The 27792-nt window shown below is 30.7% G+C and overlaps 2 protein-coding genes across 2 annotated transcripts; both read left to right on the top strand.

Moving 5' to 3' along the window:
- Nucleotides 1-2884: 2884 nt before the first annotated feature.
- On the top strand, nt 2885-6855 carry LOC120068495 (probable fructokinase-4). Its single transcript, XM_039020281.1, has 4 exons — nt 2885-3397; nt 4814-5146; nt 6313-6429; nt 6523-6855. Exons 1-4 carry the CDS (start codon nt 2984-2986, stop codon nt 6652-6654), a joined length of 996 nt encoding a protein of 331 aa, XP_038876209.1. The 5' UTR covers nt 2885-2983; the 3' UTR covers nt 6655-6855.
- An 11440-nt stretch (nt 6856-18295) lies between these two features.
- On the top strand, nt 18296-18604 carry LOC120067664 (uncharacterized mitochondrial protein AtMg00810-like). The gene is made up of 2 exons (XM_039019203.1): nt 18296-18384; nt 18430-18604. Exons 1-2 carry the CDS (start codon nt 18296-18298, stop codon nt 18602-18604), a joined length of 264 nt encoding a protein of 87 aa, XP_038875131.1.
- Nucleotides 18605-27792: the final 9188 nt, after the last annotated feature.

Here is a 27792-nt window from a genome sequence, read left to right as displayed (position 1 = left end):
AAATCATAGGAAACTGAACAACCCACAATACACATGTTCCACCAGAGAGAAAAGAACTCCTTCCCAAAATTAATTTTAAAAAATTAATGAATAAAATTTTTTATATATGTATATATATATATATGATAGTCACCTTATCATATAATATATATTAAACTATGTGTTATATCAAATATAATACATAATCTATAATTTTTATATTGTATCAAATACAATATAACATGTAGTTTTTATTTTTCTTAATAATACATGGTATTTAATATAAATCCAATTCATATTAAATTTAATTATATGAATCTCATCCATACAATTAATATTTGAATCATATTCAAATATTTAATTCCTTTCAAAATAAACTTTATATTATAACGTATCAAATACATTAAATTAATTATATGTGATATAATTAATTTAAATTAATTATATCATATATAATTAATTCTCTCAATTAATTTGAACAATTCAAATTAATCAAATTAATTCTCAATGATCCTTGTTGAGCTACAGAGAGAATCTTATAGATCTGTAGATTGAAGATCCAAATTGGAACAATTAATTAAACTCCCGTAATTAAATTATTCAACATTCATCTACTGTCGATCACTCCACTAAAGATCGTGCAATGACCCTTCACAAATTGCTCATAAGTACAACTAGGCCAAAATTACCATAAATTACCATTTTGTCTCTGTAATTACATCTAACTCTTTAAGTATCATCATCTCTCTAATAACTATGACCAAATCCCTCTTGGACCAATAGAGGGTGTGGCCACACTATTCAAGCTCTAGAATCAACCTTAAATGAGCAATTTATCTACTTACTCCAACATAAGGGAATGAATGAATTTCGTCTTGTAGTTGTGTTCCCAACTCCCCAATTAGACGAATCCCAAAATGGTAGGTATATTGAGTCGACGATTAGGCCACTCTCACCCATGCAAATCAAAGGACCGTCTTTATAGGCAGGAGTTCACAACTCACTCAGAATTCAGGCCATGTCACTTGTGGTCATCATGGTGAAATTTAAGTCTCTACTATTAACAACGTTATATAATGAGACTAGTCATTTCATGGTCTGATCTTATACAAACTTTTTGTATAAGATATCCCTCACACTCCACATGAGTGATCAAGATCAGATCATGTATAGCACTTTACAACACTTGTAGCATCTACAAAGCGGATCGTATTCGTAGTGTTACTAGGATAAGGTATCCAGCTTTATCCATCTACTACAGACTGTTTAGGTTATCATTTAAACATTAACCACCCGTATATCTCTACATACACGTTTAAATTATATCAAATAACTTAGGATCTTTTCTTTATTGGATTGAGTGTATGCTCATAAAATAACAATTATTTTAACAATAATAATTTATTTATACAAAGTTTACAAACTACAAGGAGAAATTTAGGGCACCAATCCCAATAGTATGAATTGTAGCAAATAGTAAATACATGTAGCAAATGGGAGTTTTGAAATAGTGTTGATGGTAATATTTACTGTAGCAAGAGATGATTATTATGGTCTTAGGATAATTGAACTTTAGAAAAAGTATTTATTAGGTCCCTAGACTTTTAATCTTGCATCTAATATATCCGTAGACTTTAAATTTTGTTAATTCAAATTTTGTATTTTTTTTAAGTTTCAAAATTTGTATCTAATAGATCCTTAAGCATTCAATTTTATATCTAATTTAAATTTATAATATAACTATTCTAGCTCAATCCACCAGAGCTGGCCTCGATTAGTTTTAGTTGATTTGAGTTTTTTTTTTTTTTTTTTTTCAATTTTTAGATTTTCTCTTGCGCTCCTATTATAACAACAACGACAACAACAATAACATTTAGGACGAAAATTTTAGAATATTAGCAATGAAAAACGACTTTTATGAAATAAGTTAGTTTAGCATAAAGAATTAAACCAACATTTTGAAAAATACTTTTTGAGTGTTTAATGACTATCTCATTAATTTATATAATTCTTAAAATTACCAAAATGTCCTAAAAATTATCTACCTCACTTCATATTGTGGCTACACCTCCCTTCATCAGTCAATCCGCCCACTGTCTCTGGCCATGTCGTCGCCGATCACCACCTACACTCACCACCGCCCATTACCACCATGACGACAACCCCAGATGACCAACATGAATACTAATTATTTTAAATTATTAGTTTATAAATTTTATAGTTATCATTTATAATAATTTGATATTAATAAAATTATAATAAAGAAAACATGCTTATATATAAAAAACAGCTTTGAGAAAGAGTTCATCATTTTTATCAAAAGTATTTAAATTTAAATGACTTTTAGAAACACATTAAAAAAAAAAAATCAATCTATATAGCTCTAAATTTGTAGCCCAAATAATTTTACATTTTCACCAATTAATAAACTAATTTCACCTTATACTTCTCCCAACTATACTCCTTTCAGTTAAAAAAGATATATTTTCTTTTTTTTTCAAAAAAGAGAGAGAGAGAGATACAAATACTTAATTGGAATAGCAAATTAAACAGAAAAATCAATTTGTCATCTTTTTAGGAAGCAAACAATAATTATCCAGATTTTTTAAATTGATTTTTCAAAACGTAATTACCAAAAAAAAAAAAGTAATAATAATAATAATACCACAGTACTATTATTGGTGGGTCCCATTGACAAACAAAAAAAAAATATCTAAATTTAAGATTTTGACTAGGTTAAGAAGGGCAAAAAAAAAAACGCAGATAATTCTTTTCCGAATAAAACTAATTACAAATACAAAAAAGATAATTACTTTTATTTAATCCTTTATTATCCTTTTAATAATATTTCCTATTCCTATACGGATTACATTATTCATCATATTTCCAACTATAAATACCTTCTCCCCTTCCCCTAATTCTTCCAATTCATCATTCCAATATTTCTCTCTTCTCTCTCAAATTTCCCGATCACTTTCTCTCGCAACATTTTATTTTCTCTCCGATGGCTTCCAATAACGGCGCTTTGCCTACCGGCTCCGGTTTGATCTTAAGTTTTGGCGAGATGCTGATCGATTTCGTCCCGACGGTTTCCGGCGTATCTCTGGCGGAGGCGCCAGGATTTCTTAAGGCTCCCGGCGGTGCTCCGGCGAACGTCGCGATCGCCGTTAGCCGCCTCGGCGGCCGCGCTGCTTTCGTAGGAAAGCTCGGCGAAGATGAGTTTGGGCGTATGTTGGAAGGAATAGTGAAGGAGAACGGCGTTGACGCTAGCGGAATCCGCTTCGATCAAGGCGCTAGAACCGCCTTGGCTTTCGTTACTCTACGCGCCGACGGTGAGCGTGAGTTTATGTTCTACCGGAACCCTAGCGCCGATATGCTTCTTAAGCCGGAGGAATTGGATCTCGACCTCATCAGATCCGTAAGTTTTTTTTTTTGGTTTTTTTTCCTTATTTTCGGTATTAATTTTCTCGTTGATTGAATTTTCCTGGAAAATTTTACTGTTGGGTTGTATATTTGACTGAGATTGAGTATGTTAATCTTACGCGCCTGTTTTTCGTTTTTTTCTCTCTCTTTTCGATTTGACACGTAAGATTTAATAAGTGGGTCCCACACATAGATCTAGACTACTGTTAGTGGGTAGTTTCGAGATTTCACTCTTTTTATGTGTGAATTCCCGATTGTACCCCTTTTACTGACGTGGCGCCGCCTCACGTGCTTACTTTAGACTTTATACTCACGTGCGGTTTGCGGTGCCCATCAACGGCGGAGGTCTCTCTTTATCTGTCAGATATTTTTTTATGTTTATTTGTATTTTCCTCACGTTTTGATTAATAATTGTGCGTATATATATTTTAAAAATTCTTAATTCGTATTTCAAAAATTGAAGCCTCATCAATTGGGGTTTTCTATTTAGATATTTGGAAACGTTATCTTTAGAAAAAAAAACCATAACCCGTTATCGAAAATGCTGATATTATCTTATATCATAGGTTGGAAACTGGAGAATGGATATTTTAAAAATCAAAATTTTGGGGAAAAAATTATTATTTTTTTTTTTGTTATTGTTCTTACAAATCATCATCAGTCATCACTGGCTTTAATAGTTATTCGGTTGTTTCTATTACCATAGGACATTATGGTTTACGAAGCTTATGAATTTATGGCCATTGACAATAAATTGTATGATATTGATTTTATGTAATTAAATAATTAGTCTGTCAAGTGTATGGTATATTATAATGATGTTTGCTTTGCGTAAAAAAAATTATTTTTACAGTTTTTTCAATATTTGGATTTATTTATTTTAAATAACCTGTCGTATTCATTGAGTGATATTGAAAAAAGTGGAATTGTAATTAAATAAATTCTTGGAAGGTGAGGTGGGGACTCTAATTTTCTTTATTTTTGTCGTTACGTCATGGATTTAATTAAAAAAGAATAAAAGTCGAAATTTTCGCTCCTAAAAATGGTGGTTCCGAGCAAGCCGCCGTGACGTGGGGGGTGCGTTTGTGTATTTTCAAAATTTATCATATCATTTGTTTTTCTCTTCATTATTTTCGCCTCTTAACTTTTCAAAATTTGACTCAAGATTTTGATTTGAAACCTCTTTTATACACCCTTTTTTAATAAAAAAAATTATTTCATTTATTTAAAATTTGAAAATTAATAAGTAGTTCACAGATTACCCATGAAATACCTTATTCCCTCTGGTTTTAGATGTGAAATTTTTGCTCAATTTGAGAAACCATTTGAAATTACTGTAGTTAATATGAATGGGTATATTTAATAATGCTTGGAAAATGCTGAATATGTATCATATGGTTTGTGTTTATAGGCCAAAATCTTTCACTATGGATCAATAAGCTTGATCGTGGAGCCCTGCAGATCGGCACACATAAAGGCAATGGATGAGGCCAAGAAAGCAGGTGTTCTACTTTCATATGATCCAAATCTGAGGCTTCCTCTGTGGCCCTCTGCTAATGAGGCCCGTGAACAAATCAAGAGCATTTGGAACAAGGCCGACATCATCAAGGTCAGTGATGAGGAACTCAAATTCCTTACCCAGAACGATAAGGTCGATGACGAAAACGCCATGTCTCTCTGGCATGATGGCTTGAAGCTCCTCCTTGTCACTCTCGGTGAGCATGGCTGCAAATACTACACCAAGGTACTTTCCTTAGTCCCCCTATTACTTTCAAATGTTCCAATTTAATTCTTTTTTCTCACATTGGCATATGCTGTGGACAATTGGTTTGGTTGATGAAAACTTGCAGTGGGTTGGTGTTAATTCTGTTCAAATTTGATTGATTGATTGTTTATTTAACTACCCCTGTTTTGGACCAGAATGTTTGACTTCTTTCTGAAATATAACGGTATATTAGAAGACGTATTTTAATTTGATTTGTTGGTTTTGGTACAAATTCTTTGTTGTTTGATCAAAGTTTTATATACCCACTTGAATTCAAAACTCAACACAGTAACTTGGAATTATAATGCTTAAAAGGACAAAAGTAGTTTATTGGTGAGAATATAATTTTGAACTGTACATATTTTTAATCTTTAAGGACTGACAAAGCTGAGCATATGAAATTCAAAGCACTGTCAAAATTTAGGCAACATTGTCTTATGTTTACTTCAAAAACAAAAAAAGAGGAAAAATGGTAATGGTTCTGGTTGTTTCAGACCTTTCCATAGCTTCCTTACTGTCAAAGGCTGGTAGTTGGCTTTTAGTGGTTGGATCTAGGAATTGCATAGCTGTATCTTAATCCCCATATTGTTTATAATAACATAAATAAAACCCCCTTTTTAACAGATCTGTTGCTTTTGACTTTTGGTAATTTTGTGGTTTTCCACCAACTCATGTTTATCCATATCAATTCCCCCTTCCATTTTCCCAAGAAAATTTCAGATCTCCATCTGAAATTTCTTCAGAAAGTTGAAGGCTATCGTGAAACTTAAGTAACGCACCTTTTAAAAATGTGGACACTGTTTTCTTAGCTAGCATAATGATAGGTGTGGTTTTTGATTCGTAGGGCCACAATTTTAATAATTGCTTCCTGGACCTATAAAACCAAATCTCTTGCCTGTCATTACCATGTCTGGCCCATTGTTTGTTTCCAAAACCGACCAACAAATGAGAAATGCTTTTATGTAAAGCGGCTTCCCTTTCAACCTCTTGTGTCCCACATTCTTCATTTTTGGCTACATTGGACTTTAATCAAAAGTGTTACTGTGGCTTCATATAACTTTTGAAATAGTTGCATTTGGGGTACGAGTTTCATTTGTCATCTCAAATTGATTATGCTTTTTTTTTCCCTTTGGTAAAAAAAATAGAACTTCCGTGGATCTGTGGATCCTTTCAAGGTTAAGGCTGTGGACACAACTGGAGCCGGTGACTCATTCGTCGGTGCTCTTCTTTGCAAGATCGTTGACAACCAATCTGTACTTCAGGTATCTTTATATGGTTCTAGAGAGCTTTATTAATCAAAATTGTTATCAAACGAAACGATATGTTAAAAAGAAACGGTTTTATGTTCCTTGTAGGATGAGAAGAAGTTGAGGGAGATCTTGAGGTTTGCTAATGCTTGTGGAGCCATTACAACAACCAAGAAAGGAGCAATTCCAGCTCTTCCATCAGAGGCTGACGTGGCTGCTTTGATCAAGTCTTCTTCTTAGGCTGCATAGAGATCCTCTTATTTTTTCTTTTTTTCTTTTTTGCCTTTGTTTAGATTTTTGGTTTCTAATTCGCTTTTCGCAATTGAATTTAAAGAAAAGGGTTGTGAAGGCCCTTTCAATTTTCCCCCTTTATCATTTTCTATATAGACTCTTGTGTTTAAGGTATTTTCCAAATAAAAGCTTCTCTACATTTTGACTATATACTATGTTTCTTAATCTTGATAGTAACTTATGCTGCAAATTTTACAAACGAAAATAGAATGTTATGAGATGTATAAAAGAAAAAATGTCTCAAAACTAATCAATTTTATAAAACATAAAATGTAACGAAACTAATCAATTTTAAATTTTGAGTAATAATTTTATATTAATTGGTTTTCTATATTTGAATTCTTGTGATTCCAGACCCAATTACATGAACAACCCAATCAAACGATCCCAAGTTATAAATGAAAATTATAGGGTGGGCAATAAAATAAAATAGAATAGTTAAGTTTTAAAAATACCTAAAACAATGTTTCCTTGTAAAAATGCTTAATATATTTAGGATGTGTCACATTTCTATGAAAAAAAACCATTCTCTAGGATTTTTTTCCCAACAAATCCAATCTCTCTTATAGGATAAATATTATAAACCAAATCTAAAACAAATGTATAGGTAAACCAAAATATTGATAGAATAAAAAACCCCATGGAACAGTGCCTTAAATATGAGGAAGGGTAGTAGGGTAAAAAACGTGAACAAAATTTCTAAAGGAGAACTCGTAAACAAACTCTAAGCAAAATAAAAGAAAAATGTCAAAAATAATAATAATAATAATAATAATAATAAACTCTTTATCACTTTTAATGTTATTTTTTAACAAAATTTTGTAAACAATTAATATCTAAAATAAAAAAAATGTTATTAACTTTTGAAAGAAAAAGAATTACAATTATTGTTTTGATTTGAAATAAATTTTAAGTAACATTTTAAAAAGTTGTTCATGGATCTGTTTTAATAGTCGGTGATTTTGAAAAATATCTAAATTGTACGATTTTCTCTTTTTGAAAAATATCTAAATATTTAAATGATGTTTATTTGTATGTTGTTTTCTTCCTACTTTGCCCTCCAATTAACCCGTATGTCAATAGATCATCTCTTTTTTTGTTTTGTTTAGCATTATATTATTTTTATAATTGAAAATAAGTTTTTTTTTTAATCAATTTGAAATCTGAATATTAGATTATTTTTTTTAAATATTATCTTGATTTCTGTATTTTTTTACTTTTGTTTATTTTGGTCCATATACTTTCAATAAATTTATTTTGGTCTTTGAACTTTGAACTTTGGTTTATTTTGGTTTCTGTACTTTAAAATGCTCATTTTAGTTCTTGTACTTTTAACTTTGGTTTATTAATTTTAGTTTATTTTGGTTTTTATACTTTATAATGTTCATTTTAATTGTACTTTAAAAAGTGACTATTTTAGTCTTCATTCTCATTTTTATATCTTTTTTAATTACCTACAAAAATGGTTACTCTTTTAAAGTTCAAACAAAGTAAAGTTAAAAGTACAAGAGCCAAAATGAATTAAAATTTTAAAAACAAAATGAACAAAAGTCAAACGTACAAATATCAAAATAATATAAGGACGAAATGAGTATTTAAATATTCTTTTTACTCAATTTCTGTGTACAGCTACCATTTTAGTTTTTAGTTTTATTGTTTTTAGTTTATTCCTCGTCTTTCTTCTTCTTTAGGCTAGGGTTCTTCATCAATCTCTTATCAACAACAAATCACCTCCTCCATCCACCTCTTTCTACGATGATTTCTCTTCCAATTACAAATTTAGAACCCCATGATTTCATCCTTGCTTCTTCCAGTTCCTCTGTCAATCTCAACGTCATAAGTTCTGGACACAACCACTCCAAAAACCCACATGCCTTCGATGGATCTATCCAAAATCAAATTCAAATTCGTTCAATCCCATCTTCCTCTGGAGTTTTACATTCTTTAGTCACAAAAAAAAAAAAAAAAAAAAAATCATAGCTTCACGGCAGGCACCAACCATCGTTCTTGTTGGATTTTTACAAAATATTAAATTGAAGAATAGGGATGAGCTTCAGGCCTATAAAAATAATAGGATGGGTTCCAAGCCTATAAAAGTAGCTTATGTTTCTAGTTTCAAGTCATCCCAGTTAGAAACACTCTAAGCTTAGATGTATTAGCTCTAGTTAAATTCCATTTATGTATTATCTAGTTTGAGAGGTGGAAAATGTACTCTTCTAATTAGGATCGTGAAGAGAATTATTTTGTATGATTGTAATAAATTTGATGTTTTTCCCAACAAGAGGTATCAGAACGTCAGGTTCTTGAAACGGTAATTTTGCTTGACCTTCCACGTTAGAAAAGAATTCTTAAAATGGGTTGCTGCATATCTTCCACATCATAAAAGAATTATTGAAATGGGTTGCTAGTTATTCACTATTTGTTGTTTTACTAGAAAAAAAGAAAAAAGATGTGATACAAAATGAGTTACAAGTGCAAGTTAAGCAAGTTCGTCAAAGGGCTCTAGATCGGATGCTGACGACGTCTTTCTCGTTAGGGGAGAAGGTTACTTCCTCTGAAGAAGACGAAAATCATCCTCGTGGTATGCCCGCTTTACCATGGTAAAGGATTTGATGTTAGCGGTTCCACAAGTTTATACACGGGCATTAATTTGCCAAGGTGTGTGGTGGAAGTTGTATACTAACGGGCCGTTTGGTTGGCAAGCTTTCTACATGGGAATTTGCATAAGTATCCAATTCCATGTTTGTTTCACAGTTTTCATCCATTTGCCTGGAAATAAGCTATTATCAGACATTCTCATTTCTCACATATAACTTCGTTTTCAATAATAGTAATTTATTACTTTATTATTTTTTTTAATAATCTAGTAATTTATGGAGATTAATTTTAATTTGGTCATTCATTATGAACATATAATTATCAATGACTATTTATAAGAAATTAATTAATTATTGTGATTATTTTTTATTACTCCGTTCATTATAACCATATCATACTTACAAAATACTTTTTAGTATTCTTTATTAATATATTATATTTTTATCTCATTTTCTTCACCTTTTATATAATATATTATCCATTTAAATATATTTTCTTATATTATTTAATTAAAAGTAAAATTACTAATGTTGAACTTAATTAATAATAAAAATGATCTAAGTGTTAGACTATAATTAGTATGAGTTCATAAAATGAATTAACCGTTTAATTTTAATTATAAAATTATTAAAATATTTATAGTATAATTAAATTATTGAATATTTATACTTTATAATTATAATCTTCAAATATTTATAATTGAATTATTATTTGAATTTATAATTAATTAATTTTTATTGAAATATTGAATATTATTTATTCTTTAAATTATTAATCTATTACAATTATAATAAGATTTTCATGCTAAATTTCATAAATTAAACACAAACACAATTTTATTGACATATAATTCCCAGACATCCTTAATTCTTAGGCATTGAGGAAACCTCAATCTACGACTCTAAAGGACTTCCAGGTGAGTCAAGTAGGTGAGAGGTGGTATTATAAGTGGTCTACTATTTATAGTATAGTGAGTTATAGTTCTCTGAGTTGAGAATTTGTGGGTGATAATAATATTGTCAAATGGATTCGAATGGGGATAGGTTCAAAGCCTATAAAAGGAGGCTATACATCTAATTTCAAGTCGTCCAAATTATGAATGTGTTAACTCTTAGTTAAATTCCGTCCATGTAGTCTCTAGTTTAAAAATGGAAAAAAAGAAAAAAGAAAAAAAAAAAAGAAAAAGAAGTGTGTCGTGAGTAGAAGCTTTGAGAGAGAATAAAGCAAGAGTTCACCGGAATCCCTTCAGTCGCGTTGGTTGGGGCAAGCAATTCCACGGCCACGAGTCTATGTTTTTGGCTTTTAATTCACCTGGCCAACCAACATCCAAAGAGGAGTGAAAGTGACGAAACTGGATGAATTCGTAGAAAATGGGGATGCAGACAAACGTTGGACACAAATATAGACCTTTGTGCTTTTTAATTACAAGGTATTTGTACTTTTTTTAATCCTTTTTTTACATTACGTATTTGCATATCATTATATACTTTTTATACACATGGTCTAATGGTTAAAATTTGAGCTTTGAAATTAAATTTTCCTCATTTTAAATTTCGATTAATAAAAATTTCAACTTTTACTTCTTTCTTCTTGGATTTTCAATAAGAATTTTTCTATTAAAATCTTGAATTAAAACATATAGAATGCTATGGTACAAAATTGTCTTTTTTTAGTATGGATATATGTGTTAATAACTAGACCATCGTTGTAAAAAATAATTTTTTTTTTTTTTAGTACAGGATATATATGTTCGCCATCTAGATTGTCATGATAAAAAGTGATTATTCTTTTAGTATGGATACATGACCATTCTTAAATCGATATGACATATGTTTCTTTTAAATTTTCATGTACCTAGCAAGGGTGTTTGATGTAGTATAGTAGGATGAATTGTGCACTAAATAAAACTCTTCCATACAAGAACAATACTAACTTGCCGACCTTCTTTGAAACATAATGTCAAAATAGTGTACTGACGTTGTATTTGGTAAATGAAGTTTATTTTTTGTTTTCATATTTGTTTTCTTATGTTTGTTCGCAGACATTGTGTAAACACTGCTTTTCGCTTTCATACATTTTTTTTTTTTTTTTTGTATAATTGACTAACTAATTGCTTCAATTGATTTTCCATTAAATCTTCCTTCATTTTTGGTTATTTTGAATTATTAAATTAAATTTTGATTCCTTTATTTACTGTAGTTTGAAGTTTTGGATTAGACTTCACATTTAAAATGTTGTATAATTCTGTTGATTGTTCAGGTATATATATCAACATTTTCAAATAATTAGCATGTTTTTAATTTATTATTTTAATATTTAGACATTTTTTAGGAATAGAAACTTTTTTTTAAATTTTTTCAAAAATTTCTTTACAAAACTAGACCTTTGTCCAGATACTTCTATAATTAATCTTTAATTGCATCGTTTGTAAATATGCAAATTAAGGAAGGGATAAAAGTGTCCAGATATGTTTTTCGAGATCTTTCACTTTTTAATAGATTATAAGATAAACGTAATTTTTTAAAAAGAAAATCATTAACGATTATCAATACTCCATATTCAAATGACATTGTTTTCTAAAAACTATATATTAATGTAATTAATTTTTTTTTTTTATAATTAGGTACCACTTTATTTTTTTTAAATATCAATCGTAAAATTATAATATTTTAAATTTCGAGATTTAAATTTTTTTTTTGAATTAACTATATTAGCTCAGTTCAAGTTTTTTCAATTTTTTATGGTCTTGATTATCTATAGTTTCACACAAACAATGTCATTTCCTATAATTGATGAAGTTTATCAATATGTTACTTTTTTTAATTTTCATATTTTCTCAATTTCCAGCTTTGTTTTCAATCTAAAAGCTTTCATGTATAAACAAAATGAAATTTTAAAAAACCACAAAAAAGAATAGTTCACCAATAATTTTTCTTGGTTTTACATCTTATTTTTTTTATAAAAGCTCATAAAAAAATTATGTTAACATTTTTTTATTAAAAGATATCATTTAAAGCAAAAAAAAAATGGTTAGTGAGCATGCTATTTAAAACAAAGATGTTCAATGATTTTTTTTTAAAAAAATAACATTAAAAAAACGACAGATGCGTAAAAGAATAAAGCAAAAGAGGAACTGTAGCTAATTTTTTCTTGACAAACTATACTTTTGGACCTCGAATTTTGAAGTTGATGTTGGAATTTAAAGGAACATTTTGACCACTAAAATTTGAGAATGATTTTAAATGGTTTCTAAGATTAATTTATTAACGGGTGGTAATTAAATGATGAGTTGACAATTTTTTTATTAATTTAATATTATATATATATATATAATATATATATATATATATAATATATATATGTATATATATATATATGTATGTATTTTAATGATGTGGACTTCCTCTTCCTTCCGTCTTCTCCGACATCTTCTTCAAGACGGCAGTATCAAGAAAAGGTCTTGAAGCAGCTTGGTTGAAAGCCCAATATCCTGGACATGAATTCAAAACAGGAAAACTACAACGATACCCAAAAATTTTGGATGCATTGAAGGGAAGATTGTTCCAATAAAAAGGCACGAGCTTACTGGGATGAATTATATATTTGCAATGGTTTCAATCATTTTCATTACAGTCGAGGGGAAGGATGATTTCCTACATGGTGGACTGGAAAAACTTCTTGTAGCAGACTGCACATTCAATTTGTGGATAGCCAGAAGTACTGTCATAATGTAATTTCCTTCTCGATAAAATAGTAAAGGAGATATGAAAGGCTTCTAAACAGATGTTTAGCATTTGAAAATTGTAGCTAAGCCATTTACAAGAGAGGAATAGATCTGGCTTTTGATGGTGTACAATGAAGGAAAGAAGACAGATCTAAACGAAGGAAAGAGACATCTTCGTTTGGATCTGAACTTGAATTGAATGGAGAAGAGTTTCTGTTCTTCACCTGGCGAAGCACGATGTACTATGGTTCCTTGTTCTTCAGTGGCCGACGATAGCGACAGTCGAAGGATTGAAGAAGATCTTAGAGAAGAGGGTAAGAAGAGGATGTACACATCATTAAAAAAAATTAACATTAAATTAATAAAAATTGTCAACTCGTTATTTAATAGCCACGCCATTTTACCGTTAATCAATCAATGATTTGTGTAGCTTTAGAAATCATTTAGAACCATTTCTCAAACCTCGGGAACTAAAGTGTTCATTTTGAAACTTCAAGACCAAGACGTCACTTCCAAATCTCATATACCAAAAATGCATTTTGCCTTTTTTTTAGTACAATCCAATCCTCGTCATCTCACCCACTAAACAATGGATTCCACTCCACATAAAAAATACGCATTGATGGATGGAACTCATCTAAGGTTCTAACCAATCAAATAAATTTATAAAACTTATTCATAACCTCTACTACTAGGTAATATTAGTAACAAGACCGAGTCGATTCACAGAGAGCTACGTGTATGTAGCAAGAATAGGACGGTGAGATGAATTTACATAGATATAGTAATAACACATGTAAGGCGATTGTAATAGGATTAGTCTCTTTTAAATCCAGTGAAGATTTAGGGAAATTAATAAGGAATGTAAAACATATTCCTATGCTAAAAAGAAATTTGATATTATTTGGAATGCTAGACTTCCCTGGGTGTAAACATAGAAGAGTTGGAGGTGAAGGAATCGAATTCCTCAATGGAAGTGCATGAACACATGTGGCAATGAAATTCGTTTTGGAAAACTTGAAAAAACATAGAAAATACATAGAACATATATACAAGATAAACATCAATTCTACAACATAATATTAGGGAAAGAGAAGAACTTACCCTTTCTTTTTTGAAATCCTTTCCATTTTCCGAACACTTCGTATTGTGACATTCTCTCTCGAACTCGAAGCTACTTCCAAGAACACAAACAACCACAAACAATGGACACCACTCGTCGAAAATCTTGCTATTCTCCAATAAAAATCGAGATGATGGGTTCTCACTTTTGGAATGGAAAAGTTTTTTTATAGAGAACTTTTTTCTATAAAAACTCTGAGAGAGAAGTTTTTATGTTGTAGAAAGAATTTGCACAACGTTCTTATGAAATCAACAACACTTGTGATGTTCATCAAACTCCTACTCATGCCCCTTAAGTGAAAACGACAGAAAAATGGTTGGAAGGGAGTTATAACTCCCTTCCACTCACCTGTCGAATAATATTAGTTAATTGATTAATATATATATATATCAAATTCTAAGAAATATATAATTAAATCAATAATATTAGTTAATAAATAATTAAATATCATATATTTAATTATATTTGAACCATATTCAAATAATATCATCTCATATAATCTATAGTTTTAATATGAATCTCATTCATGTTAATTATAAGTTTAGAATCTATAGTTGTAATATAAATCTCATTCATATAAATAATAAGATATTTGTAATACATAATAGAATAAGAGAAAAAATCTAAAAATATATTACATCTTTAAAATATTTGTAAATATGGATGAGTTGACTAATCAATCTTAGATTTTTTTTTTTAATTTTCAATTTCGCCCTCCCTTGATTTATCTTATTTTACATTTTTTAGTCTTTTTATTTTCTTTCTTTTCTTCGATTTTTGCTTCTTCCCTCCATTATTTCATCTTTTCATTTTCTTTTCTTTCTCTTTTTTTTTTGCCTCTTTCCTTTCTTTCTTTTTTTTTTTTAATTTTATTCTTTCCTTTATTTTTTATTTTCTTTCATTTCCTTCTTTTTCCCTTTCTTTTTCTTTTCTTTCATTTCCTTCTTTTTTTCCTTCTTTTTTTTTTTTTAATTTTCTTTCCTTTCTTCGGTTTTTGCTTGTTTTTTTTTTTTAATTTTTATTTTCTTTCTTCGATTCTTGCTTATTCCTTTTTTTTATTTTCTTTCCTTTCTCCAATTTTTGCTTCTTCCCTTTTCTTTTTTTTTATTATTTTCTTTTCTTTTCTTTCTCCAATTTTTTGCTTCTTCCTTTTTTTTTTTTAAGTTTTTCTTTCATTTCTCTGGTTTTGCTTCCTTTTTTCTATTTAATTTTCTTTCTTTTCTTCAGTTTTTGCTTCTTCTTTTTCTCTTATTTTTAAAATTTTTCTTACCTTTATTTGAATTTTTTCTTCTTCCCATTTTTTTTCACAAGAATTATGAGGCTGAGTTTCGTACCCAATATTTGAAAGTACTCAATTCATAAGTGACCAACAAGCCAATCATCAAGTTTGATTATTATAACGAATAATAAATATAATAGCAAATGAAAGTCTATCAATGATAGCCACTAATATTTTCTATCATTGATAGCTTAATCTTTGATTATATTTTTATAGTTAATAGCTACTTATAGAAATCTACCATTGATAGCCAGCTAAGTGAATTTAATTAATAAAGTTGAATCTCGAACTAAAATGTAAGTGGAATGCCTATAAGTTATCACTAATAGCATGTTCATTAGTGATAGAAGATATCATCGAAAAGAAAAGAGACTTATAAATGCCTAGGAAGGACAAGAAAGGGGCAAAAAGGTGTTCAGTGGCTATGATTGATAGAAGCTACTACTATGTTACTAGTGATAGAAGCTAATACTAATAGCATGTCATCGATGATAGAAGCTACCTGATAGCACATTATCGGTGATAGAAGCTGCCCGATAGCGCATTATCGATGATAAAAGCTACCATTGATAGTACATTATCGATGATAGAGAACTATCACTGATAGCATCATATCAGTGAGATCATTGATAGCATCTAATCAGTGATGTTATCACTGAAAGAAACTATCATTGATAACCATAATATGAGTGATGTTAATGATATCGGTGATAGAACTTATGTGATATCTATATATCAAGTTTCTTTCAAATGTGATAACCAGTTATAAAAATCTATCATTGATAATCTTAAGTGTTAATATTTCAAGGTTGGTTCTAATTGATGAAAGTCTATTAGTGATAGCGACTGATAGTTGTCATCAGTGATAACCATGATAAAAGATTATTAATGATAGCTACTGTGGTAATTAAAATTCTTAGTTTTCTTTCAAAGTTGATCATTATTTATAAATCTATCATTGAGTAGCCACTGATATCCTTAAGTATTAATATTTCAATGTTGATTCCAATTGACGAAAGTGAATCAATGATAGCTATTAATAATTGATAGTAAATTAAAAGCTAATATTTCAATATTGTATTAATTTTTCTCAAATTGAAAGTTATCGCTGATAGCAACTATCATCGATAGCAATTGATAGAAGCTATCAGTGATAGCAGCTAATAGCAACTATCAGTGCTATCATTGATAGCTGCTATCAGTGATAGCTTTTAAAACCGGGAATAAGCGAGCAAAATGGTGGCTAGGCATGAGTTTTTTAGTCTTTTACCATTTTTTGATCTATATATGCAATTATTTTATCCTTGTACAGCATATTATATTATTTTGGACTTGAATTCTATTTATGCAACTAGCCCTAAATAATCAATGGATGTCACCGTCCTCGAGGATCAGTCGTTTTTCCCTGTTAGTCATCTTCAGGGGGAGAACATGAATGAAGAGACTAAACTGGTCATCTTATGCTATTCCCTTAGAATCATCTTCCATCCAAACCTTGTCTAAACCTAGTTCTGAGCATGACAGTCTGGTCCTTCCTACCAACCAAGTTCCTTGGAAAACTTACTATAGGAAGAATCCCAGGAAAGAAGCAGTGTCACCTGTCGAGCCAGAACTACCCGCTCCAATGCATGAGTCAGACCCGCCATCAGATCTAGGTACGTATATTTCTGAAATTAATGATGTTGATGTATGTATGGAGACCAATGAATGCAGAAAAGACAAGGGAAAAGGAAGGGATAATACTGAAAGAATGGTAGAAGGGGAGACAGTAGAGAATGAAATGATTCTTACTAATGATGATGTGGAGGATACTATTGAAGTCTCTGATACACAGATAGTCGATCATGGTGAGGAGCCTGGAGAGTTGAAAGAACGTGATACATCCCTTGATCTTCCTATAGTTTTGAGGGAAGGCATTCATTCATGTACTAAATACCCTATGCATAGTTACATGACGAATAGTAATCTGGCATCCAAGTTTAAAGCATTCACTACTAGTTTGGACACTGAGGTGGTTCCAAATGACATAAGTGTTGTAATGAAAAAACCAGAATGGCAGTTTGCTGTTATGGAAAAAATGAGAGCTCTCAAGAAGAATGAAACTTGGGAACAGGTGGTTTTTCCTGAAGGGCACAAGACAGTTGGATGTAAATGGGTGTTTACTGTAAAATACAAGGCAGATGGGACGACTAACCGATACAAGGCTAGACTCGTTGCAAGAGGCTTTACTCAGACCTATGGAATAGATTATTCTGAAACTTTTTCTCCTGTGGCTAAACTTAACACTATCTGAGTGCTCTTGTCAGTTGTTGTAAATAAAGATTGGTTCCTACACCAACTTGATGTTAAAAATGATTTTTTGAATGGGGAACTTAAAGAGGAAGTCTATATAAGTCCTCCTCTTGGGTTCGAGAGTCAGTTTAAAAACAAGGTGTGTAGATTGAGGAAGTCGTTATACGGATTGAAACAATCTCCAAGGGTCTGGTTTGACAGGATCACAACTTTTGTGAAAGCACAGGGGTATGTTTAGGGGCATTCTGATCACACTTTTTTTATAAAAAGATCGACATCAGGGAAGATAGTTGTTCTTATTGTCTACGTTGATGACATTGTTTTATCTGGGGTAATGAAGTAGTGGAAGTCAGAAAGGGTTAGTTAATTGAATTTCCTTCAAACCTATCAGTGTGAAATCAAGTTTCATGATGATGTAGAGATCATGAGGCTCAAAACAGAGATGACCCAAGAATTTGAAATTAAAGACCTTGAGAAGCTAAGATACTTTCTGGTAATGGAAGTGGATCACTCAAAAGAAGGTATATAAGTCTCTCAACGAAAATATACTCTGGACTTACTAAAGGAAACAGGCATGACTAGGTGTAAACCTGTTGACACACTAGTAAAGTATAATGTGAAGCTCAGTGATAAGAATGATAGAGTTCCTGTTAATAAAGAAAGGTATCAGTGATTAGTCAGGAAGTTGGTCTACTTGTCTCACACAAGACCAGATATTTCTTATGCAGTAGGTGTTGTCAGTCAGTTTATGCAAGCTCTTTATGAGGATCATATGACAGCAGTTGAACGTATCTTCCGGCACCTGAAAGGAACTCCTAGCAAAGGTCTAATGTTCAGAAAGACCGATAAACAATCTGTTGAAGCCTACACTGATTCTGACTAGGCAGGGTCTGTTGTTGATAGAAAATTGACGTCTAGGTACTATACATTTGTCTGGGTAATCTAGTCATCTGGAGAAGTAAGAAACAATGAGTTGTTGCTAGAAATAGTGTTAAGGCTGGGTATAAGGCCATGAGTCTAGGGATTTGTGAAGAAATTTGGTTGAAGAAAGTATTATCAAATCTCCAGCAAGATAATGAGCTTCTGATGAAATTGTTTTGTGACAATAAAGCTACCATCAGTATTGTAAATAACTCGGTTCAATACGACAGAACTAAATACGTAGAGATAGATAGATATTTCATTAAGGAGAGATTGGGCAGTGGAAATATAGGCATCCCTTGTATTCCTTCAAATCAACAAGTTGCTAATGTACTTACAAAAGAGTTACTAAGACAGAGCTTTGATTATTGTGTAAGCAAGTTGGGCTTTATCGATATTTATGCTCCAACTTGAGGGGGAGTGTTGAAAATAGGGTTATTAACTAGGGGCGTTTATGTAATTATGTAGACCCCTAAGGTTTCCTACTGTCTATTTATATAATGTATCCTTGTATATTCAATGTATCAAATTAAAATAATAAGAAGTCTCTATATCGTGGTTTTTCTCCCTGTACTAGGGTTTCCAAACTGTGTTGTTATTCTCTTCCCTACTCTTTTATTTTTAACATTAAACAATTCAAATTAATTCAAACCAAATGATTCTTGTTTTATTCTTAGTGAGCTAGCAAGGGGACCTAATGGACCTATAAATTGAAAGCTTTCAATGATACGAAATTAATTAAATAAATTCTTTAATTAAATTAATCAATATTCATTAATTGCAAGTCACTCTATTAAAGACCCACAAGTGTACTCTTCATACTGTAAATACATTTCTGTATCTATGGATATAACCAATCAACAGTAATTCGACATTTCATGAATCGTTTATAATTACAACTGGATCAAATTACTATTTTACACATGTAATTACATCTAACTCCTTAAGTCTCCCTGATTCTTTAATGAACAACCTGTTTATGATCCTACTATAAATAAAACCCTCTCGGGCCAGTGAGAGGGAGGGGCCCCATTGTTCAAGACCCGAAGTTAGCACTTAAAGGACCAATTCATCAACTTACCCTAAAGATGAGAAGGAGTGAACTTAAAGGACCAATTGGTAGGCATATTGAGTCGACGAATCTAGTCACTCTCATTAATACAGATCAAAGGATTGTCCTCATTGACAAGAGTTAATAACTCACTCAGGATTAAGGTCAATTCACTTATGCTCATTCTATGAAATGTTAATCTCTTTAGTCAACATTGTTATTAAAGGATCCCTGTGAAGGGTGCACAACGAAAGCAGATCATCCCAATTCTAAAAAATGTATAGAATGCAATTTTTACAGAGAAACAAAAAAGATTATGCATTTAATTAAACAAAAACATACAACATGCTTGAGAAACTAAGAAGACAAAAAGAGAATAGAAGACTTATCCTTGAAGAACGAAATCTTCAAGTTTCATTTTCTCAACACTTTCATTGCTTGCCGAAAGTTATCTTTGAGAACAAATTATTAACCCAACATGATGATATGTAGATTTTTATTGCAGTATTCTTGTTGAGTTCATATTAATTAGCCAGGTACTTGAAGCATAAACATGGAGAAGTTTCATTGCTAATGTGATCTTGTTGTTATGTTGCTTGTGAAATTATTATTCCGTGGTTTACATACTAATGGATCATTTGTAATATTTTTCTTTCCTAAGTAAGCAGAAGCTTTGCAAACATGGTATTCACTTGTAACTTAACATTCTTATGCATTCCCTGTTACCTGGTAAAATCATTCTTACTTGAACTACTTCTAGAAGTAAACACTATCCCCACAAATTAATGCATGTGAGTCCTTATAAAATGTTTATCCCACTCACTCTCTTCTTTAAGAGAATTCTTAAGAGGCAACCCAACATAGAATTGACCCAAGCCAAACGATTAAGCCATTGAAAAGAAAGGTTAGGTCCACCCGATTGCTATATAGATAATAGCTATTAAATCTTTAGTCTTTATTAACCATACTTTAATTTCCTCGGGACCTATCTCATTTAGATGTAATTTTTAGTTCTTTCATGTACCCTTCTTGAATTCGGGCATAATTTAAGATTAATGGGTGAACATTGCTACTTTAGACAAAAACCAAAACCCAACCTTATATCTTTAAAATAGAGGTCATAAGTAATGGGAATACCAAATACATTTGGTTTATTATATGAAGAAGACTGGTAATACTTTAAACAAAGAAGAAAACTAAAGACATAACTTTATAGATACAGTAGAGAACACTAGAATAATTTTATTTGTTTACATATTATAAATCCACACACATCTCAAAGATGTCACTTTTTAGTAGAACATGATAATACTTAAAGCATGCAACAATTATTATTTAAAGCATGTTGTTGCTTGTGATGCTGCATCGGAACAATTTTAATGTCGTATTTGAAGTTGTAGTAGTTGATGCCATGATAAACACCATCGTGTAGGGAAAATTCAACTAAATTCCCAGCTATGAGGATGTCAGATTGTTTGTATGAGAAGGGAATATCACATGATCCCTTAGTTGCATACATGGTACCAATAATACTGCTCATTGCTGGTACAGTTACCTCATGTGTTATTCCATTTGTGTTTTCTACTTTTCTTATAGTTTCTCCCCATTTGTACTCTCTTGTCTTTCCATCCAAGATTAAGGCAACTCCTGTTTTGATTGTTGTCTTCACATCCGATAGTTTTGTTGAGATTGAAGAAGTCCATGTGCTATATGTAGTGTGTGTATATGGGAGATTTAGTCTTACAATTGTGGGTTCTCCTGTCCCATTTGTAGCTGATGCAGTTGCTAACACGACATCGGTTTCGTTATAAGTCTTCGCATCAGAGCGATGAAATACTACATTGAAGATCTTTCGTGAACGAACGAGCTCAATCATTCGTAAGTGGGCAAATGCATCAATTTCATTCCTTTGAGCAAAGAGATAATTTAATCTATCGTTAATCATGTATCGCTTCACAAAGTTTCCATTCCGCAAGTTACGTAAAGCAACAGTGGTGGAACTAAGTTTAGTTGGGGAAAACAAAGTATCAAGATTTTGAGTAGTGGTGTTGGTAGAGTCAGCAAGAATATAACGAGAAGTGTCACGTCTCAAAATTTTCCCAAGTGACTTGACTTTACTTGAATACTTCCATCCTTTGTCATGTAAGTCTCCATTTGAATGGTGGGATCTTCAATATCGTTGGATCCAAATTGCAAATATGGAAGACTGTCTCTTAAGATATCACGAAGATAAAGACCATTATCACCTCTAAAAGCAAGAAATTTTGGTAATGAAGTCAAAGACTCGAAGTTAATAACCCCGTTGAGATCACATAGATCTGTAGCAGGATCTGATAATTGTGCACGTAAGCATTCTCCATAAGGGGCAGCAGCCTTCCACGAGACCACATTCAGACCAAGAAACACATGAGAGAATCGAAATGATTGTTGTCATATGTTGGACGAAACAAAGTGGATGTCCATTTGGATTTGTCTTCTTGTTTTTGGTCAGCTCCTGCAATGATATAATGATGGTCTGAAGGGGAACTAACCAAATATTTGTTGTTGTAATAACATTTTATATGAAATAAAGATAGATCAAATTGAGCTTGCTCGAACTCGAACTTTGTAATTGGACTAAGAATCTCCTCTCCTGAGTATTGTAGAAATGTATGCACTGGTGAAGAATTTTCATTCACATACCACAAGTACTTGTTGTTGTACTTTGATTTTAGTGCTGCAAACTTGGGAAGGTACACCATTGTTGTCACTTTCAAGCTTTCCTTTTATGCTTTCTAGATACTTGAGTTTTCTTGTACTTGTTCTTATTACATGCTATGTTATTTATAGCACAACACATAAACATTCTGATCATCACTGTCTTTACAAATTTAAAGGAAAAAAGTTCCCATTTATCTTACCATTCAATTCGGTCAAGAAAAGAATAAATTAAAAGTTTCCATTCTAGTTTACCTACTTTAGTTTTGAAGTGTATTCAATTCACACTACATAATATACCAGCTAAATTATAAAAGATCTCCCTAACTTTGTACTTTGTGTCGAAAAAATCCATAAACTTTCAAAAGTTTCAAAAATACTCTTAAACTTTAAAAAAGATTTCAAGATACCCTTGTCGTTAGTATTAGATGAAAACCGTTCAAGTTTTCTTTGAAAAACATCCTTGAACTTTCTAAAGTTTCAAAAATATCTCTAATTTAAAAAAAGTTTTAAAATAAATTCACAATTAGTATGTGAACAGAAAATTTTACTAGCTCATTACAAAATAATTTGTTTCATATAGATATTCTCATTTTTTTCTTAATTTTTCAATTCTCAGCTTACAATAATTTTCTCAGCAATTAAAATAAAAACAAAAATTTTAAGTTAAAACATAAAATCTCACAAAATTTCAAAATCAAAATCTCTCCTAAAAACATACCAAAATGATAAATAGTCAAATAAAAAAATGTATTTGGCTACAAACACACTTAACTAGTAAAGTACAACATTGTCAAAACATTTAAGTCCTAAAATCTTTGGGTGATTCATTTATTCTCTTGCTTCTTATTATAGTCCATATAACTTAATGAAGTGTGCAAATGTATTTATTTATTTATTTTAGATAAATAAATGTCAAGCAATTAGCAAAAAAAAAAAGGAAGTAAGTGGGTATTGAAGAAGGGGGAGACAAAAAGATGGAAAATAGAGAATCAATTGTTTTTGGATAGAAAAATATGGAAAATAGAAGGAAAAAAAAAGAGGGGAGATTATGTTTCTAAAATTGTTTTCCGATTCTATAATCCAATTGTGTAAATTCTGAAAAATAATATTCTTATGTTTTTCATGAATCTAAATGTTGAATTTTAAATTTTAAAATATAGAATTATATTGAATAATGAAAAATATATATATATATATAGACAAGTAATCATGTTATAAATTCAATTATTTTTTAAAAATTAAAATATTTATTATGTAATGTACTAGAAAGTTATAATATTACAAAATAAATATTTATATAAATATTTTTAACATAAAACATATTCCTAAGTTAATTAATATTAGTTTATAATCAATGTAATATTTAGTGTGCAACCAATTGTAACTACGAATCGTTTTATAGTTTATAACTATAGTATATCAAACTCTTTGTTTAAATATTTTTAGTATACAATTTGTGTGTAGGTGTGGGTGGGTGCGTGCGTGCACTATGTATACATCCAACATCTAAAAAGTTAGAGGTTTTGAATCTCCCAACAGCAACATATTATTGAGTTAGAATCCTGAAGACCAATAAATCTAATAAATGTATTTAAAAGTCTATTATTTTTATCAACAATTTTAATATAAAGTAAAAGTTAATAATTTCTTGTAAATAGAATTTTGAGCCAAACTAAAAGAGAAAACACTTCGAGAAAAACTTAAGGCCTTGAACATGGTAATACGAAACTAACAATGGTGGATGTTGGTAACCTTGGTCAATAACATATATTTGGAATAAGTTAGATTCAAGTTATTGATCAGTAGGGCATTGAATATCAATTTAAACAAGTTTTTTTTACATGGACTTAACTTAAAGATAAGTTCTCGACTGAATAAAAAGACAGAATAGTCTATTTTCTAGATATGGAAAAAATTGTATATTAATTATTTGAGATGCCCAAAAAAATTAAAATGTAATGTATGAGTCATTAGATGGCATCACGCCATTCGTCGTATATGGAATATCTCCCTCTCAGTAGTCAATGGGGTATTCGGTGGAGAATCATCACTTTATTTATAGAATTTGAGGGCCCACAACTCATTCAACACACGATGATAGATTAAGTTACTACAAAATTTTCATGATAGAAACCAAGATGTTAGGAATATATTCTTACATACTTAAAGTTTATTTATTAAAGTTCATTTAAAAGTACATTCATATAATCTTTTTTTAAAAAAAATTATATGCATTCTTGAATTTTTTTAGGTTCATGATTTTTTTAATAGTTTAGTGCAGTGGTTATATTAGATACAAATAGTCTCCTTCATGTTAAGGTGAATAATTTTACGTGCCTTTAATGGTTTGGGACTGACCTTCTAACTCTAGAGAGCTGGTTGATCTCTCTATGCAAGTACATAGGATTAGAGTTGAGGTTGGTTTGAGAGGATAGTGTAACCTAGTTTCTATGTTATTGATCTAATGTGTTTTCGGTCATTAGTGTATGAGAATTTTACATCCTAGCCTCCTTTAGTTTGTAGGTAATATATCCAAACATTCTTTTATTTTATGGCTAGTTATTCAAAATCATTTGCAAATATGTGGTCGTGTTAGATGTTGGTGTAATGATATTCCTAGTGACTATATTTTGTGTACTAGAGGAATTGAGTCTATAGATCATTTATTCTTTTATATATTCCTTTTAGTAATATTTGAGGGAATATGTTTTTTGATGGTGTTCCCATGGGATATTGCAGTGGGATACAAAGCTACTCTGTTTTGTCAGTTGGCTCACAAAATCGATTGAGGCATAAGGCTTGGTGAGTTGAGGTGCTAATTTGCATCCTCCCTAGGCGATTAGTCTCAAAGCTTGGTTTGAGATTTTTATATATTATTTGAAATGGCTCGGGGTTTCTCTTGTGGGGACCCAAGGGGATTCTCCTCCTCGGGATCTTTTCCCTTGAGTTGTATGTGCTTTATTTCCTTTGTTCGTTACCTTGTTTCATGTAGTGTTTTGTTATGTCTTGACCTTAGGTTGTGACGTCTATATCACTTTTAGCAATCGATTACAATTGGAAAAAAAAAAGGTTCATTCATTAATTATAGTTAATTCAAGTTTTTTAAAAAATATATGGTGAATTTTAGGTTTTGCTTGGCAACCATTTTGTTATTGGTTTTCGATTTTTGAAATTTGAGCTTACTTAATTTTCTCACATGTTCTTATTTGTGGTTTTCATATTTTCTATGCAAACATATAAATTCTTATTCAATTTCCAAAAAACAAAAATAAATTTTTTTTTTATCAAAACTATTTTGTTTTTAGTTCTAACTTTGATTTTGAAACCACTTCTAAAATGTAGACAACAAACCATAAAAATCAATAGAGAAAGTGGTCTCTATAAGCTTTAATTTTTAAGAACCAAATGGTAATCAAAAGATGCACTAGTTTTTAGTTTTTGTCATTTTGGTTTCTTTTTTAACTCACAACTCTCCAAGTTTGATATAGGCAGTTGAAAGAACAAAAAAAAAAAAAAAAGAAAAAAAACAAATATAGATTTGTAAATTTAGTAATGTTTCTTAAAAATGGTAAATATAGCAAAATAGTATTTAATCTTATTTCTATTTATTATTATTCTAATATTACCCTCATTGGTGTATTTGCGTGCATATGAAAAGTATATCAATTATACAATTCACCTACAAAATTTATCAGTAAACAAGTGTTCATGAAATTTTTTATTCGTAAACTTAATTTAAATTCTTATTCTTTTGTTTCAAAGCATTGTTTTTCTAATATATTATCATCAACTTAAAATGGTTTCAATTTTTCCTATCATCATAAATGGTTCAGTTTTTCCTATCACCAACTTACAATGGTTTAATTTTTCCTACTCACTACTACAAATATAGGCTACAATGTTAGTTCAAACTCACATCGTATAAATATGTTGATGGACTCCAAACCAATGTTATACTTGAAATTGAATTTTGTCCTACTCACTACATCAATTCATATTGGTAAGCATTCTAAATGAATATTGACAAACTAATGAGATACTAATGTTAGGCTTGAAATCGAATTTTGAATAGGTATTGATAAATTACACTAATATAGTTGAGCCACTACAAGAAATTTGGGCTTTGATGTCGGTTGGAAAAAGCTAAAAACGGATATACAATGTCAGTTTCTTTTTTTTAAAAAAAAAAAGTGGACCTTAATTTAGAGTTAAAGCATGAACTTTGTTCTTGATTAACTAAATAGGCAATTAGATAGCTATCTCCTAATTGGTTGTGGGATTTATGAATATTCATATGTTTTTAATCCGATGATAGAATTAGAAATTAACGAAACTATCTCTAAGTACTTTTCATCGAGGAATTCTTGTAAAACAATATTTGTGCTCTATAATTTCTTCCAAATTTTATTTCTTGCATGATTTTTAACTTTTTTTAAAAAACAAAACCATCTGATACCATAAAATTCATTAATTGTTCGAACTAGATATTCGTTCCCTGTGGACAATCATGGACTTGCCACTATTGCTACTCTCTAATAATAATAGGAGAAAGAATGGAGTAAACAAATTTATTTGGTCTTAGAGGTGTGAAGGTGACATCAAATTTTTAGCTCGATCAGTTTGCTAAGTTTGCTCATGTCTTGCTGTCTTTTGATTTTCGACAATCCAAGGCTGATTATTCCCTCTTTGTACGAGGTACTGGTTCTTCTTTTGTCGCTTTATTGGTGTATGTTGCAAACCCACTCCTTTACCTATGGATCCTCATGTGAAACTACATTTTTCTGATGATGATTTGCTTACTGACCACTCTGTTTACTTTACTTGACTATATCATGTCCTGATATCACCTTTGCGGTGAATAAACTTAGCCAGTATGTTTCGTGCCCACTAAGGATCATTTGGCAGCAACTCACCATCTTCTGTGTTATATTAAAGAATCACTGGTCAAGGTGTTTTTTTCCCAGTGTCATCCTCCTTTCAAATTTGTGCTTTTGTCGATGTTGATTGGGGTTCTTGCCTTGATACTCGTCGTTCAACTACCGGCTTCTGCGTATTTCTTGGTGACTCCTTAGTTTCATGGAAACAAATAAACAAACAATAATTTCCCATTCTACAGTTGAAGAATAGTATCGTGCCTTAGCAATGGTTTCTTGTGAACATGTTTGGCTCACTCATCTTCTTACAAATTTCCAATTATCATTTCCTTCACCCACGCTTGTTTTTTATGACAATCAGGTTGTTGTGTATATTGCTTCCAATCCAACTTTTCATGAGTGTACCAAATACATTGAACTTGACTGTCATTCTCAACTACAGTTGGCTCGAAGGCCTTAACTGTTCCTTTGTTTTTTTCTTTATTGTCCAAGTTGGATATTCTCAACATTCATGGTCCAACTTAA

Source organism: Benincasa hispida, chromosome 12 (genome assembly GCF_009727055.1).
Source record: "Benincasa hispida cultivar B227 chromosome 12, ASM972705v1, whole genome shotgun sequence".
NCBI lineage: Eukaryota > Viridiplantae > Streptophyta > Magnoliopsida > Cucurbitales > Cucurbitaceae > Benincasa > Benincasa hispida.
Note: the sequence above shows the minus strand (reverse complement) of the source record. Positions and strands in the feature narration are given on the sequence as shown.